General features: G+C 39.8%; 2 protein-coding genes across 9 annotated transcripts; both read right to left on the minus strand.

The window, feature by feature from the left end:
* Positions 1–52: 52 nt before the first annotated feature.
* Positions 53–12,420, minus strand: fbxo25 (F-box protein 25). 8 transcript variants are annotated; one of them, XM_035617383.2, is made up of 11 exons: positions 12,290–12,420; positions 11,488–11,620; positions 6,921–7,024; positions 5,776–5,825; positions 5,564–5,656; positions 5,363–5,456; positions 4,376–4,560; positions 3,829–4,011; positions 3,276–3,419; positions 2,256–2,282; positions 53–1,228 (listed from the first exon to the last, which is right to left on the minus strand). In XM_035617383.2, exons 2-11 carry the CDS (start codon positions 11,613–11,615, stop codon positions 1,139–1,141), a joined length of 1,098 nt encoding a protein of 365 aa, XP_035473276.2. In that variant the 5' UTR covers positions 11,616–11,620; positions 12,290–12,420; the 3' UTR covers positions 53–1,138. The 8 variants fall into 8 exon arrangements, 5 of the variants coding, with proteins under 5 accessions (XP_035473276.2, XP_047184575.1, XP_047184577.1 ...); XM_047328619.1 differs by having other exon boundaries at positions 3,276–3,422; XR_007030089.1 differs by lacking the exon at positions 2,256–2,282 and having other exon boundaries at positions 4,347–4,560.
* Positions 12,421–13,482: 1,062 nt separating this feature from the next.
* On the minus strand, positions 13,483–16,319 carry fam110c (family with sequence similarity 110 member C). Its single transcript, XM_035618376.2, has one exon. It carries the CDS (start codon positions 16,290–16,292, stop codon positions 15,204–15,206), a length of 1,089 nt encoding a protein of 362 aa, XP_035474269.1. The 5' UTR covers positions 16,293–16,319; the 3' UTR covers positions 13,483–15,203.
* Between the last annotated feature and the right edge of the window lie 1,300 nt (positions 16,320–17,619).

The raw sequence follows: 17,619 nt of genomic DNA on the forward strand, positions 1-17,619 counted from the left end.
AAAAGACAATTCAAATTGGCCCGTAACTTGTTAAAAAAACTGTACACACATATTAAATCCATAATTTTACTGTATTTTATTTTCCAAAGTACTACCCATCACATTCCTATTGCCTTTTAGGTTAGAGGAAAATTATACTTGAGCGTAATAGAAAGAAAATAAATCATAACATTTTGCTCTTGTTCGTTGACACTTTTCCGCAAAATTGATGGAGGATATACAACTATATCCAGGAGGCCCCAAAAACACCTTCAACCTATTTCCCATAACCCAAAATAAAAATAAGAGCAGAGGCAGTTTTTTTTAGAAATATTTAATTGTTTTCATGAACTACTTCTTCCCATGAAAGTCATTATAGTACCATAAAGAGCAGTTCAACAGTAAAGGATTATTACAAAAGTCAGAGGAAGGATAAAAAAAAATTTCCCCACGTAAATAAAGTTTTACTTTTTTTTCTGTCAGTCACTTGACAGATTTGATAAAAGTAGGTTAACCGTACAAATTTTTTTACAGCAATTTTTTTTAAACACTAGTTCCTTTTAGTCGGTTTTTAATATACGCACAGCAAGAATTCACAAAGGAAAACATACAGTATGTAAACAGAGACTCAAACAAGACATGCATTCGGTTATTGCAGGACAAATGCCACCGAAGCAAAACAGGGGAAAGAGCAGAATAGTCTAACCTCATAAATAAACCATCACCAGGGGTCATCTTATTCTGTCACACTGTAAATAGTGACTTTTTCTTAAAAGAAACTAAAACTTACTTACCACCACTTACCTACTGTAAACATGCTACAACCCCTTTTACATATAATCCCATTTCACAATACTCATTACATTTACATTTTAGTTTTTCTTTTCTCTGTCAGGAGCTGTTTTTTTTCAAGAAGACAAACGTGGAAAGAGGAAAAACGAGTTTCTCTTATATTTCACCTGTTATTCTAAAAATCAACAAACAGACACATTTCACCTTCCTTTTGTCTTATGGAAACATTTGTGCGTAAGGAAGAGTAGACATTAAAAAAGACAATTCTTTCATTTGAAGCCCTTTGTATTTCTGTAAAAAGCCTTGTACACACTCTTGGTTTTTTTTTTACGAAGAGACGCTTCACAAGAAGAACAACACAGAGGGTTTAAAACTTGAAGAGGTCAATAAAGTGCTGCGGAGAGATTGGCATGAGGCAACTGTCTGGATCATTGGCTGTGCACGGATGGCCACAGTCCTGAAACACAGTCGACGAAAAAAATGTTTTTACCAAGCGTGCAGAGAGGAAGTTCCTCAAGCTGTTCGCAGACAACACCTTGATGCATGTCACTGTGATGCATTAGTTGTTAGTGTGTGGAAAGTGGAAAGCCATGCATCGTTGAAATTAGGTGGATCGCACTCGCACCACATTAACAAGGTTTTTAACCTGGAGTGTTTTTGGGCAGTGGGGGAGGCGTAAACAGGATGTAAACACATACGCAGACATGTTATCACCTTTTAACGTTAATATGGTAAAGCTGCAAGCGAGCAGAGTAGTCAGTTCATCCATTTTAACATAAAATTACTATTTACAGCTGCTTTAATTTTAAACCCACCAAGTGTAACTAGTGTAGATAACTGCACCAACTGACACAACAGTCTTGCAAACAAGGTGAAGAGTGAGCTGTAATCTGGTTAACATACTGTATCTGACCTAACTCTTCACTGACATGTTATAATAACTGTTATAAAAATTAAAGCATCCAGGTTTCATAATAATTTGTACTAATGACATTAGACTTACTGACCAAATAATAATGTTGGTTGGGTTGTGCAATAGAAGAGGTCTCTCTTTCGCCAAATTTCATAAACTTCACTTACTCTGAAACATATTTTTTTCTGTGTATGCACGTGGTAAGTAAAAGTAATACTGAAATCTTTAAATTATGTTACATACAGCCTTAGTTGATTAACACTGGCTGATTGCTTTTGATCAGACAAAAGAGCAAGAGAATCATTTGTGTTAAACTAAATGACAACTGAAATCTTTACTTTTAGAAACAAGAACTCAACATTGAGTGAAACCACAATGTGGTTAGAGGCGATTAAGAGAGTCAGCAGAAAGAGTGACACTGTTTACTAAACAGCACCTTGAGCCTAACGTGATGACATCAGGCGGAACAGAGAACAACAAAAGACAAAGCTCGTGCAACAAAAAGATAAGCCCCATGAGACAAACTGTCAACTGAAGAAAAATGAAAGGGCATGATGGGACAGAAAAGTACCTTGAATAACAAAGCCAGGTGACGATCCTAAAGGAATCGGTGGGAAAGGGAACCAGGAGGAGAAGCAGGAAGAAGAGGAGACGAGGGAGGAGAGGGATGCAGAGAGGGCAGAGGTTAAACAGCGTAGGGAACCAACCAAGAAGGATAACCAGATTATGGGTAGCAATTAATCAAAAGGAGGACAAATAAGGATTGGATACTGTAGGAAATGTGGTATTTTAAGTCTTGCCTACACATTATTAACTTAAACTCTTAAGAAATGTGATCTTTGTCTTACAAGTGGTGAGCTCTCATTTGTCACTCAGGTCAAACCAGTCATTTGTTTGACCTCTGACTGTTATGTGTGAATATATGAGCACATTAGTTCACGGTATCCACTGTGTTGGTGCACAACAGAAATTAGCAATATCAACATCATCATGTGCACTTTTATATGTCACTTGTTCCCCCTTGAGTTACTAGAAAAAAAAATGTTTTAAACATTTTTCCACGCTGGCCTCGAGAATAATTTCAAAAAGTGCGAAGGCATTATCTGGGTTCTTCTAATTTCAGCAAACATTGAAAGTATAAAAATGGGATTCAAAATAACACCTTACTGTCTGTCCAAGGCAGCTATCATCGTGAGAGAGCCTGTGTGACTGGGTCAAAGTGTATCTGAGACTTGTCCTCAGTGTACCAAACGATAGTAGTGTTTAGTCTCTTTGGACGAGGAAATACAAAGTGTTCTAGTACAAACTCAATACTCGATTTGATAGACTCTCCTGTCCGATGTATATACAACGTAAAAGATATCAGGTCTGCGAGAAAAATCTCTTTGAGCAGTGCAGGTTTAATTTACTGTAAACTCTTTGTCTTCTACCAAGCTTCAGAGTTTTCTTCAGTATACAGCTGTAAAAGGTGAGAAACGTAACAGCAACAGCAACTTGCTCTGAACTCGTTACTTTCTTTCAAACAACTGGCCATATAGTGTTTGCCACCCCATGGGATATGAAAGTGGTTGTGTGTTATGTTCTTGTTTACCTTCCAGAAGAGGATGCTACAGTGTTTGCAGAAGTGCAAGGTGTCACCGTACTGCTCCTTCATGGGGTAGTGTTTCTGCAGAGTGAAGTACATCAGCTTCCAGTCCACGTTGTCACTCGTGGTCAGGACCAAATTCCTACAGAACTGCTTTTGTGCAAGTGGACACACGCACACACACGCACACACACGCACACACACAAAAAATTGTGTACATGTGTAAGAGAGAGCGAGAGAGAGAGAGAGAGAGAGAGAGAGAGAGAGAGAGAGAGAGAGAGAGAGAGAGAGAGAGAGAGAGAGAGAGAGAGACTGACCTCTGTGAACTGAGTAAAGTAAAGCAATTCTGCACTCTAGTGGCCAAGAGGGGAACAAAGCAGCCTGCTGGGGCAGCCACCTTTTTAAATTCTTAAATATTAACTACAACTACTACTACTACAACATCAACTACTACTACTACAGCACTACTATACATTTTAAGTATGAATGTTCTGTGGTTTTAAAATCACAGTTTCACCTGGAAATGGTCTGGAAAAGTTCCAATACCTTGTTCTCTCACCTGCTTGTCTGAGAAGTGAAAGTGGCACAGTCTTTTCCACAGCATCGGGTCCTCGCTGAGGATGTGCAGCGTGGGCGTGGCCTTTCCCAGGTTAATGATGTCATATGCATCGGAAAACTTGTAAAGGATGTGGTTCTGCATGTATATTGGCAAGTCGTTGAATGACATGCCATTGGACATTTGCTGTGGGAAAAAAAGTAATCACGAATAAATACAATTAGAGATGTTCAGTATGGGAGTTAATTAGCACAGAGACACACACACACACATTTTTTTTTCAGCATTATGGTTTTACACTGAGGCTGATGTTTTACTATTCACATGCAGTTAATTTTTTGTCAGTACATCCCCGTCCATATTTCATGTTGCTCCTCAGTCAGCTTATGAGTGGATGCAGTGCATACATGCACCGCTGTGTGGAAACCACGGCCATGAACCACAGCTGTGAAGAGGCCCAGAGCATCCTGAAACAACTTTTGGGATGGACAAAAACAACACACACATACAGGCACACGTACACACAAATACAACGATCCACTTCCTCTACCTTGGGGATCTGCAGGCTGTTGAGCTGCTGCTGCCACTTGAAGATGTTCTCCAGTCGGCACAACCAGATGTTGATGTTGCCCACGAGGACGCTCCTGCCGACATGGACAGTCAGATTGTGCAAAGTCATGCTCAAGTCCTGCAGTAGCTCTTTGACCAGGCGAGGATTGTAGTGGTCCTCAAGGACTAGAGCCCAAATTTGAAAAATTAACAAACAAAGAAAAAAAAAGGGAAACACATATTTATTCCTTCTTTTCCTTTTTCTATTTCCAGACTTTACTGAAAAGACTGATGAAACAGTGTTTAGGTAGTCATGTCCCTGCCTGCGAAGCGAAGACAGGAATGTGTTTTGCGTATATGTTTTGTGGTACCAAAATGGCCTACAGGTACATCTTGGACTGTGGGGGTCAATGACCTACGAACAGATATATCTTTGGCACCACATCTTGGAAAAGGGGTCAAGAAGATGTGGGACAGATCAGGCCCTTTCTGACTGACCAGGAGGTCCGAGTGGATGATTAGACATGTGGGGCAGGACAAGGCCCTCTGTAGAAACCAACCTATATAGTGCAGGGCTGAACGAAGGAGTGGCAGATCCCAGATCTCATTCTGCATTGCATGCTTTCCCTGTATTCTGGGGTTATTTGTCGTACGATGAATAAATCCAGCCATTAATGACTAGTCAAACTTATTGTTCCTCTCTTGAGTCACCAGTCACAAAATAATCCAGTTTCATTGTGTACATCTGGTGGACTGAACCTCAGTCTTCATCGTCTCTTTGCTCCACTGTGCAAGCCTTGCCATTTGTAAAAGAAATGTTATTTCTTCATAAATATAAAGATACTTTTACTAACATGGTACAGGCCTAAATTCAAGTGTAGGGTCGGTGCAGCTACAGGGTCTGACATTAGAGAAACTGCCTACAAGTCATCTGGCAGCACAGTCTGTTAACAGAATAAAACGAATCTGTCATTGTCATCCGTCTTACCCTTTCGTACAATCTTTTCCAGTATATTGAAATAGTTTTTCTGGGCAGCTCCACTCAAAGAACGCAGTTGATATCTGGCTATTAGCTGGAAAAGCTGTGGACGAGAGACAGAGCAAGAGTAGTTAGAGGAGGACAAGTGCACAAGTCATGCAACAGTTTCAAAAGGCTCGTGAATCAAGAGGTGTGATCGTCATCACTGACTTTTGCGACATAGTTGAATCTTCTCAAGTCTTGGATGGCACTGGAAAAGTCTAGACGGTTGAGCGCTTCTCCTAGCGTGCAGTACCCGTGTCGCTGAATAGACGGTATGCACAGAGTTTAATAAAGAATTTGATAAAAATAAATACTGCCGTTTCAATGGGCAGGTAATAAATCCTTCATGTGAAAATTGTAGTAAAGGCTCCTGCACTCACTTCCTTTGTGCTCCCTCTGTGCACATAGATCCATTTATCGCTGAAGATGACTAAAAAGCACAATGAAATTAAAAAAACTTGTTTGGTAAACATATTCATGTACATACTGCATATTACATGGACAAAAATGACAAGCACCTGTGCAATTTAATGCAAACCAATCCGATACCCTTGCAGCAAATACTACGTTTGAAAAGACGGTCATACGTGCAATTTCTGGTTTGTTCCAGATGTGAACAAAACAGAAAACCAGGGGTTTTTAGGCCTATAATTATACAATTAGTAATTTTTTTATATGCTCTAAAATTGATAGATTGGGGGCATGTTTATAGTATTCCACCTCTTTAAACTGCAACTGTCTGTTCAGATTAAAATTAATGGAGTCAAGCTGTAAGGTTAAAGGTTCTCAGAGACACAGACACATGGACTGTGTTTTAAGAGGCTGACTAATCTTAATAACGTGTGTGATATTTCCCAACCCTGGGACTCCCAGGTGGACAGCTCTGCCTTATTCTACTTGCCCCCAAATTAAATACAACCACAAGAAACAATTATAGATGGTCACAAGTGATGGTGCTTGTTGTTGTGGTGCACAACATGCCGTCTATATTAAACAGAAAGTCTTTCAATGTGTGCATTTGACGGTATGAGGACACTGGGTGACCTAACTCTGAGGGGGTGATAGTGGACAGAGCACAGAACCTGAAATGTCAAACCTGTTTTTAAAAAAGGTTTGACAACGGGGTTGAGTTTGATTTATGGTCAGAAAGTCATGGATGGAATGTTTAAGTCCTGAGCAATATTTCCCACAAGTGTCAGGACGACTCACTCATTGATTTTTAACTGAAACCCCCATATTTAGTTTGTGCAAACACACTCCAAAAGCAAACTATTGGACACTACTAATGTAGAACTTAAAATGTAAAATTCGCAATTAGACGTCAACACTGACAATTTCAGTATGGCACTCTCAGGTGATAAATTACAATGTGGACAAAAAAGTACGTAAATGAAGAAACTTTGGTCACCCCTTCACTGCCGTTATGGCTTGTGACTACTGATGCCTCTGCTCTGCTTATATTTCCATACAACACACGACAAAGTCGTTTGAACATGCAGCGACAGTAAACGTTGCTGAAACTCACACTGAGATTTGGTGTTATTGTTGTAGAAGTCCTTTTTCCTCTTTGTTGTGGTGAGCTCGCACAAATCTCCGACAAACAGATTTTCTTTGTTGTCACTGCAGAGCCTGTTTTTGGAAAGAGGAAGTATGGGGGGAATTTTTGTTAATAACATTGCATTCTTGTGCGACCAGTGCACCTTAAACACAGTGCAATTACAAACCACTGAAAAGAATGTGCTCTGTGGCTGTCTTTCCAGTTTAGGTGAGCTTAGATTGTCTGCATATGGCGGACATATGTCGGAGTCTGAGAGACAGATCGTAGATGGGCCTGTTAAGTATTATTGTCATTTCTGACATGATAGATCTCAGCTTGAAACTCAACTTGATAAGTGATGACATGGGAATGTCATCTTATCACAGAGAGAATGACTTATGAAACGGTTGGGGCAATTGGGCATTTATTCTAAGAAGAAATACAAGGGCTAGGTTCTGTTCTTTAACTTTCAGGAGCTGGGGGAAAAATAATTTCTTCACCATAATTGTCAGTTACACTATTGTGTGATTTCAGCACATGTTGGATAAAGAAACACATTTCCTTCTTCAGCATCATGTGTGAAGTCATGGCTTTGCTTGTCTGACTGCGAAGGGGTGAATGAGCTCCACAGTAATCCCTTGTCTCTATCCATTTATCCAATTGCCCCCCTACACACACACACACACACACACACACACAGATGCAAGCACAGTAATCTGTCACAGTTAATTAAAAGGGAGGAATGATAGCCTGACTTCGTTGCACAAGTTGCATGTGGAGCAACATCCTCTCCAGAGCCAATAAAAGACACCACACAGCAAGAGGTTCAGGGCGGATTTGTGGATATTTAAAATATATCCTGAAATACATGAGCTTATGGAGGAAGTATACATGAACAAGGGAGAATACAAATAAAAGTACGGGGCTGACATTTAACCGTTTCCCACCCTTTTTTTTTTAAAGCACTGTACATAAGTGCAGCCGAGCAGCATTTACTACTGTACTTGACTACGAAGTAATCAAGGCAGTTAGATGATAAAATATCTGTCAGGCAACAGGACAGCAAACTGAGCCGGCACTCACACACATCCCAGCACCTTTTTCGGTCTGTAAACTTGAATGTTTACAGATTAAGGGTGACAGAGGTTTGTTGACATTCAGAGTCGCACCATCATCGAAACTACCTCTGTGACACTTCGTACCATGTCGGTGGTGATAACAATGCTCCTCTTTGTTTTCTGAGCCACGTGTGCTGGTCTGCCAGACGTACCTCTGATGAAGTCACTATCCCTTCTGAGTGAGTTTACATTTGGACAGCAGCCAATTGGAAGAGGAGATGTCACTGCTCATTGTCTTAAGCCATGAATAAAACAGACTGGTGACAAGCTAATGTGATACTGTGAGGTACCGTTTTAGTTGGTTGATCAATAGAAAAGGCAACACTGGACTGAAGGAGACATCACCGACTGGTGCTGAGATTCCACTCTTAACTAGAGCTGCAACAGTTAATCGATTAATGAATTAGTAATCAACTACTAAATTAATCGGCAACTATTTTGATAATTGATTAATTGGTTCAAGTAGTTTTTTATGGAGAAAAAAAGTAAATTTTCTTTGGTTTCAGCTTCTGAAATGTGAATATTTTCTGGTTTCTTTGCTCCTCTATGACAGTAAACTAAATATCTTTGGTGTGTGTAAAAAACAAAACATCATCTTTGTTTGGGAAACACGATCGACATTTTTCACCTATTTTATGACATTTTATGGACCAAACAACTAATCAAGAAAATAATCAACAGATTAATCGATAATGAAATAATTGCCATGCACTGTGTAATCCCAATTTTTGTCAAGAAAACAAACAAACAAAAAAGCACCCTATCTCACAATGTTAAAGGTGAATAAAAGAATCCTAGATCCACCGGATCCATGTTAAAATAAAATGTTTTTTTATCCCCTACTACCCACCAGGTTCTGTGGAAATCCGTTCAGTACTTGTTACATAATCCTGATGACTAACACACAACCCAAATAACGGGCGAATATGTGACCATCCTTCGCAAAGGTAACAATTGCTGTAAAAAGTAACACAATGCACATATATTACATGACGTAGGAGAAGACTGCCTATATGTGACCACGCATCACCATGTTGGCACGCTTCAAAGCAGTTCACGTTTCCTGCAGATAACAAGATGAGCTCTTCTGCTGGGAGGCAACCCAGACTGCCCACAGGCCCGGATGCAGTACACACCAGAAAGACTGAAATAGCAGAACGTGTTTTTAATTCAGCTGCAGTTCGACAAACACTGCTCTTTCAAGTCTGTCAACACACTCGACGCCTTTGGAAGGGACAGTATTACAAAAGCACACAACAGGCATTGCTTGAACTATTATTGTCAAACTACTCTGTTATTCTTGTGCACTTCTGTCAGAAGAACTGAAGCCTGTACTTCGAAGCAGGATTTGTAGTTAGTGAGGTAACGTTGGGTTTAACCATGGGTTTTCTGGCTAAGAACAGTGGCTCACTTCTTACCAGGGTACACAACTTTGTACTCAAAACATATATAATTGTCTACCAAGTACCAGGAAATCTATAGTTTTCCATAATAATAATAATAATAATAATAAATTTCATTTATAGAGCACTTTTCATGGCTAAAAGCAATCTCAAAGTGCTACAATGACACAGGCATTTGCAGGTTAACTGTGTTGCAACTGTTTACACAACTTGGTGTGAATATGTGTGCACAATAAACATCAAAGGTTCATGGAGGACTGCTTGCAGAAGAAAGTGAAACTCAGTTCACACACAAACACCTGACCTTCATACTTTGGTAAATGAAGAAAGTAAATCAAAGGCTAAAAACATCATCCTCAGTTAAATTGTCAACTTCCACTTCAGCTGTTTTGGATCTTTGCTCTAACAGGATACACTGTCAAGTTGGTCTCATGCAAAATTACCCTCTTCAACCAACCAACCATATGCCTACCTCTTTCTGTTGCCATGACGCCCATCTGGCGACAACAAGCTGCAATTGTGGGAATGCAAATGGCCTCATCAAAGACTCTTTGCAATGGCCCTGATAAGAGTTGACTGATATACCACTGGTATGATCTGCTAACTCTCAGCCACATCCTCCTTTTTCACCCTGGTCTGGTGAGCACTTCCACTGCAGGCCACTCACGTAGTCTGCACATATTCAACTTTAATTCTGTTGCTGAAGAAAAAAAAAATGGTTTGCTGCCAGGTATTAAGAAAAACTGAGCTCACAGAGGTGACCAACAATCCATGCTCACTTATTTTATTTTTTTTAAAAGCTTATATTGATCAGAAAATCATTCCCCATCATATACGATAAGTGATGCCATGCAGAAGTCAGAAAAGGGCATAAAATGTACCCCTGCATCCTGTAGGACTATAGACACTACTTGAAACTTATGTAGATCAACCAAGAAGATATCATTAACAGCTTTTATATAAATCATTAGTCTTGTGGTATAAATTACATCCTTGATAAAGTCATTATGAAATGGCATAATTACAATATAAAAAAGTGAGCATAGCCTGAGTGGGGTTCATACAGTCTGTGCACATCGATGCTTTTTATCATCCCTGTATTTCCTGTCAGATGTCTATTTTCGTCAGTTTAATAAAAAGTAGAAATCCTCTCAAAGTTCCTTTGAGTTTTTTTGTGGAAGTTGGACAGTGTCTGACAACCAATGGAACCTTTAGAGCAGGGGTGTGGAATGTCCAGCTCCTGGGCAGTTTACGACCTATGACACAATTTGAACTAGTCTGCAATACAATTCATGAAAAAAAAGCAACTCCAAAATACAAAAGAATTTGAGTTCTCCCACAGATTTTCTTTGTTGTCACTGCGATGCCTGTTTGAAAAAAAAAAAAGGCTGTGGCATTTTGGACAAACTGTGATCAGACAGGTGTGAGTGGAGCCAGAAGAACCAAGATGTTAAAATATAATGATTCACACTGTCTGCCATGGAGAAAACACTGCAGATGGCAGACACAAGAATCTGAGAGACAGAATCATAGGTGTGACCGTCTCTGTAATCTCTGGCTACAATTTGATTGTAGACAATTTGAATTTTAATGATAAAAATAGATAGATCAAAGCATTTTGGCTGAGAGCCTCAACTTGAAATGTTATGACATGGAAAGTTTGAAAATGAGACCCAAATGAAAACATAAGTGGGGGCATGTTAAAATACATTAGACAGAATATCTATGTGTGTATGTTTCATGAGAGTGCAGGACTGTATCCTCTAATACAGGAGAATGACAGCAAGACCACTGTAAGATCATTTAAATATCTCAATTTAATGAATGTATGTGTTTTTAAAACCAGTAGAAAATATAATATCTTATTATGTTCAATAGTTTAGTACAGTCATAAAAACTGCAATGGCCCTTGATTTTGGTTGGTATTGATATTGGTATTCTGTATTTACATGTATTTGTAATAACTACATACTGGTATAACAATTCCATCAGAGGCAGATTAAGGTGACAGTTGTCAACAAGTCATGATCTTACTCGGTCAAGTCTATCTCTCTGTTGTTATCCTCCAGCTCGTGTCCGTAGAAGACAGTACTCTTCCAGCCCTGTTCTGTCTTTGTCCAGCTCAGTCCTGGCGACCTCCAGTCCTTGCCCAAGAAAGGCATTATACCTGGGGGGGGGGGGGGGGGGGGGGGGGGGATAGTGAGTGGAGAGTGTTGCTGCCATGCCAAACACCTTGGGGGGGGTCAACCAGCAGAGGAAGGCCATAATAATTAAAACTTTACAAGTAAGTGAATAAATGAATTGAGGAACGAGAAATGTAATCACTGCTGAATATGTTCACAAAACCTGAGATAGAATATTCAAGTCTCCAATATTCAAAAGTTTCTCAATTCAATCCCCCAAATTAAAAGTCAACATGAAAATATTATTATTCTAATAATAATAATAATAATAATCGACAGATCAGGTGACATTTGATCAGAGTAAGAGGGATACTTTTATCTGAATTTGTAAACAAGTTCTTATTGCACCAACTGGAATTTCCAGAACAACAACAACGCTATTAAACACTGACATGCAAAACCTGCTTAAGGAGCCAGACTGCTTTAATAACACACCCGACAGCAACTGTGACGCATGTTTTTTTCTGCCACGTTGACAAACAAGTCGCTTGTCAACGACGAACGATGGGAAATGGAGAAAAACAATAAAGATCAGATGAGGTTGTCAGTCGACTGTCACTCGACTCTTCGCATATGACAGCGACAGCAGGACATGTAAGAATCTTACTTATACAATAACACAGCCGGAGTTTAAACAATATGGCCAAACAAACCTTGACAGGCAAACGACTCCTTTGTGGTTTCGCCTTTCTTCCACCTCTGCCTCTGGCATCTGCTACCTGCCGAGCTGAAACATTGACGGAAGTAAATACGGTGCGGACGGAGTGCGGACTCTAGAATTCGCCCCCCCCCCCCCCCTGCTTCTCTCTGATTGGACGACAGGTCGGTATTTGTCTTGTTGCTACCCAACATCCCGCCGCTCATTGGCTAACCGCGGCCGTCACTCACTTTCTTTCTTTGTATTTTTCTATCCACTCTGTTTTGTTATGGCTTTCTCCTGCACGTGACAGAGGGACGCGCACATGTACTTATGTTTTGATTTTTGAGATGGGGGATGGGAACGGAAATAATAATAATAACAACAACAAAATGATAATAATAACAATAATAATAATAATAATAATAATAATAATAATAATAATAATGTATTATTCAGCATATGATTAGCATGCTGGTGTTTTCTTTCTGTTAAACGGGGTATTTTATCAAGGTCTCTGTCATTACGTTACTTGAACGCCCCTGTTCTGATGTGCTCAAAACATATGTATCATTTAAAACATTATCATAACAATCAGGACTACCGTATTTCTGTAAAAAAAAAAAAAAAAATACCAACATCTATGCATGTTCATTAGTGACATGCGAAACAAGGTCTGAATAGCTGCTGCCATCAGATATAATGCTTGGTAGGAGAAAAAAATAGATTGCAAAAATCTGATGCTTTGTCTTTCTCAGATAAACTAAAAATAGCACTTCATGCAAAGCATCCACCCAAGACTGGTTTATATGAGGTAGTTGTATGTGGTTTCATTACAGACACATGATTGTTATGACTGGTCAGACAACACAGGTTCAGTCTTGTTGTTAGATACTGCCCCCTTAAGGCTCGGTACAGTAAATTCAAAACGTTTCCACATCTACTGTGGGACATTTTAAATACTCTTATCTATTCAAATTACCTTTCCTTTCAATTGCAACCGATCACTCAAATTAGTGCAGATTTTTGCCAGAACTTGGAAGGAATAAAAAATTCAACACATCCAATAAACTCAAACGCAAGTTTATTGGATCTTCACTAGGCAATTCAAATTACTTGCACCTGCCCAGAATATAGGACGAGATGCGCACACAACTTTTCAACAATGTTTCTGTGGAAAAAGTTAAGCAATGATTACCGTATGCGAAAAAATATTGATAGCTTTATTTGTGTGGGAACTTTATATACTTTAACATACTTCAGTTAAAAACAGAGTTACAGAGACAACACATCCTGTCCATCCTGGACATTTCAGTTGTTATTTTTCTTTCAGTCTGTGGTGAAGTTGTCTGAGAGCTTAGTAACACTTTTACATAAATACATATCCTAATAAAAGATAATACAAGCCCACAACTGTGCAAGCAGTGTATATTATCAGTCACTAATCGCGCATTCTGCATTTGAGATACATGTCTAAAGTACCATTTTTGTGAGAGAATCATCAACTGAATAAGAAGTCACTCTGAGTTCTGGAAAAAAACAAGCGGAGTAGACAGGATATGACTTGCCTTTATGTAAAACACTCTGTCAGGCTCATGGAGCAGGGAAAGGTGTGTCTACAACACAGGCGCAGCTGAGTAATGTGTATCTACTCACATACTGTGGGTTTTCTGCATATGCTAGAAAGAAACTGTGTGTAGTAATTCCTTTCGCTCAAGGAATCAACAAGAGGCTGACCGTTGCTCTTTTTTTTTTACCTTGCACACTCCCGAAACTTAGATCAGCAAAAGATATTTGGCTAAAAAGACAGAAAGCGAGAAAAGGTGTTGAAGAGACAAAGCAGGCAGAGCTCGGGTGTAAGTGGAGATAGAGTTATACCGGGTCACTATGAATGCATAAGATTATAAAGTACATTCCTCTCACACAGGACTCGGGAATCAACTGAAATTGTGGCTGGAAAATCACATCTTTCAATACTTTTGGTCTGACTGCCGTCAAATTTTATGATTTACCAGAAACACTCGACCACAATAACATGTAAAAAGCACAGTCACATCAGTCATCATTAGTCACCCGTAAGTGTTTTTGGCAAGATTTCTCAATGCCATAACATGAGTTCTACATCTTTATTTTGAATTACTTTCTGATAAGTCGCCCTTCATAAAGGGTTTACCCTTGACAACTAATGTCTTTTTAATTGATAATAAAGAATGTAATATTCTTTTTTGTAGATCAGGTATAAGGCATTAATAAAAGTGAATGATTGAGAATATTTGTAGCAGCATTATTACCAAAAGGAAGGATGGATGTATTTAAAAAATTGAAACCCAAGATTTGGCCTTAGAAGCATCTTTTAACAGACCTGTAAATCATGAGTAAAGGATTCATCAACTACGACTAAAGCCACTGGTTGCAACTTATAACCCTCCTGTTTAAAGGTTTCTAATTGGAGAGTAGCACCAAAATATTCAAGTATTACATACTGATATTCAAACATTTTTGAACTGGAAATAGAATTACATTTTCTGTTGTGAACCAATATCAATGTTTTAGTATTTTTGGCAAGTGGCACATTTTTGCTAAGTGTCACTAGGCCTACTGGTCAAATTGAAATTTGAGTCAAGGAATACATTTTAGTTTTAAAGACCAAACAACAAGTAAACGAACATAATCAAGATACACACACACAAACACACACATTACAATGAAAGTAAAGGCATAATTACTTCCATTTGGACAACCACAGCCATGTTTGAGAGAGTCATTGTAAAGATACATACAATAAATGAACATTAAATCTTTTCAGATATGTCCTCAAGAGTATATAGATGGTAAGTATGGTCTTGTTCCTGGCTTTGTTTATAATGTTTTTCATAATTTTATGTTCAGTCTAAGGTAAGCAGGGGTATCTGTAGAAAAAAAAGAAAAACTTAATCCAGGTCTCGTAATTTCTTCCCAGAGTCTATGGAATTTTTGCAGCTGTACAGCCATTTGATAATCCGTGCATTGCGCTCAATGACTGACGTCCCCTGACATATCTTCCCACGCAACTCTTCCTGCAATAATCCATCGCTGCCCCCACTGCTCCTGGAGAAGCCGCCATCTGAAGTGGAGACGCTGGCACTCCGGATGTTTATCGCAATCTCATCCGAGCGCGCCGAGAAGTTCTCCTTCCCCAAGGACTTGATGACCTCACCGTCCAGCCCACAGTACCTGAAGAATGCGTCGAAGTCCGCAAAGTTTTTGGAGTACCTGGAGCTGATGTCAGAGTGAGAACGACTGACACCTTTGCCAGACCTGCTTTCAAACTCTGGGACAGTTAGGAGAGCGGCTGTCACCTTTGTCCCAGGCTCAATCCTCCTCTCTGAGCGGGAGGCAGCTCCGTGCGGGCTACATTCCTTTGCTGGTCCCTGATGTGTGGTGATAGCTTCCTTGTTCCTTTCAAACTCACATTCCTTAAGTAACGGGATATTTTTGTTCACAGTGTTTATCAGCAATTTACGTTTTACATGGTGTTTCCGGTCATTTGCTGCACCCCGCAGTAACTCACATTTCTGTCTGTAAAGTAGAAGAGAGTCTGGCCGCTTTTTGGAGCTGGACCGACGCACCTGCCCCGGTGAGCAGTTCTTTGAACCACCTTCAGCCTCTGTTGAGTTACTCCCCGTGGCTAGGATCCCACCACGGTTCGAGCTCCGGCTTGAAGACCCCATGCTGCTCACAGAAGCCGATCCAAGACTGATCACAGACTCCTGAGTTGAGTTGACCACCAGCTGGCTTTTGACGTATCTCAGTTTGCTTGCAGCAAGCCTCTCCACAGCACTCACACGTCCCTTTGTCTCACTCTCCAGCTCCATTTGCTTTCGAAGGTATTCGGGACCTTTCCCAAGGATTTTTGTGGTGTCACTTGTTGTCTCCATTGTGGCTTTCAATGAATTTCCAATCCAGGTATTTGCAAAGAGCAGGTGATCCTTTACAGCGTACAGCCTCTGGAGTAGGTGTTGTGGGGGTGAAGATTCCATTCAAGCCCGTTCTTTGCCTGAGCACGTATCACAACACATTTCACCTTGTCTGTACAAACACATCACTTTACCCCACCCATCCTGAGTAAGGCAAGTCAAACCAAACACAAGTCTGTTCAAAGTACACCTGATACCATGAAAGCTGACACTGCTGCTTTTTTTTTTTCTTCTTTCGTCCTGGTGGGAATGTGAGTTTTCAACCTTGTTGCTCAATACAGAACAAAACCCCACATTATCTAATAAACCATACTGATGAATAATAATCTGCAAATCCTTTAATGACTCATTTACTAGAGACACTGACTCATCAGATAGTCCTTCTGCTTATTATAATGTTTAATTGGATCCTAAAATGTATTAACTTGAAACACTCATAAAATACTCAAGACCATTAGTGTAATGGGCTTGCAAGCCTGTCCCATTTTCAGGCCATGACCCGGTAATACCAATTTTAACACCTGGTAGATTCCTGCACTCCAGCATGCTTGTTAATATAATGAACAATAAAAGGAGTGAAATAGGAACAGTTTTGTATTGTGGAATGTGTAGTTGGGCTCTAGTGTACTCACACATTGATGAGTGTCTGCACCCTATAATTTACACTGTGTGTGCTCTGCCAATCATGATAAAACCCATTTGAGTCAATTTCTGGATGTGCTTCAAATCTGATGAAACCATTAATTATTATTTTTTAACAAATAAGTGGGTCGCCATGGCAGCAGTGCTACTTTCCCTAAACATCTTGGGGTTCATCTGTGAATATAGTACACAACTGTTAAAAAATGCAATTCAGTATGGAAATATGTTGAGCAGGAAGTACACACCTCAGAATTCATCCTGCTACTTCCATCAGCAGACACATCATCAATTAACCCTAGTGACCCAGATGCACTGGCAGCCATACATGCCCATGTCATAACACTGCCTCCACCATGTTTGACAGATAATGCGGTATGCTTCAGATCACGAGCTGTTCCTCTTCTTCTCCATGCATTTCTTTTCCCATCATTCTGGTCCAAATTATTTTTGTCCAAAGATTCTGAACTGGGCAGGCTTTTTCAGATGTTTTCTGGCAAATTCTAATCTGGCCTTCCTGTTCTTGAGTGTTACCAGTGGTGTGTAACTTGTTGTTAATTCTTCTACATCCATGAAGGATTCTCTTGATTGTAGTCTTTGACGAGGATACGCCTACATCCTCAAGAATCTTCTTGGCTTGATGTTGTGAAGGGGTTTTTCCTCATCAAGGAATGAATTCTGCGATCATCCACTTTAGTTGTCGTCCAACGTCTTTCAGGCCTTTTGGCGTTGCTGAGCTTTTTTTAAAAGA

Source organism: Scophthalmus maximus, chromosome 18 (genome assembly GCF_022379125.1).
Source record: "Scophthalmus maximus strain ysfricsl-2021 chromosome 18, ASM2237912v1, whole genome shotgun sequence".
In the NCBI taxonomy this organism is placed as follows: domain Eukaryota; kingdom Metazoa; phylum Chordata; class Actinopteri; order Pleuronectiformes; family Scophthalmidae; genus Scophthalmus; species Scophthalmus maximus.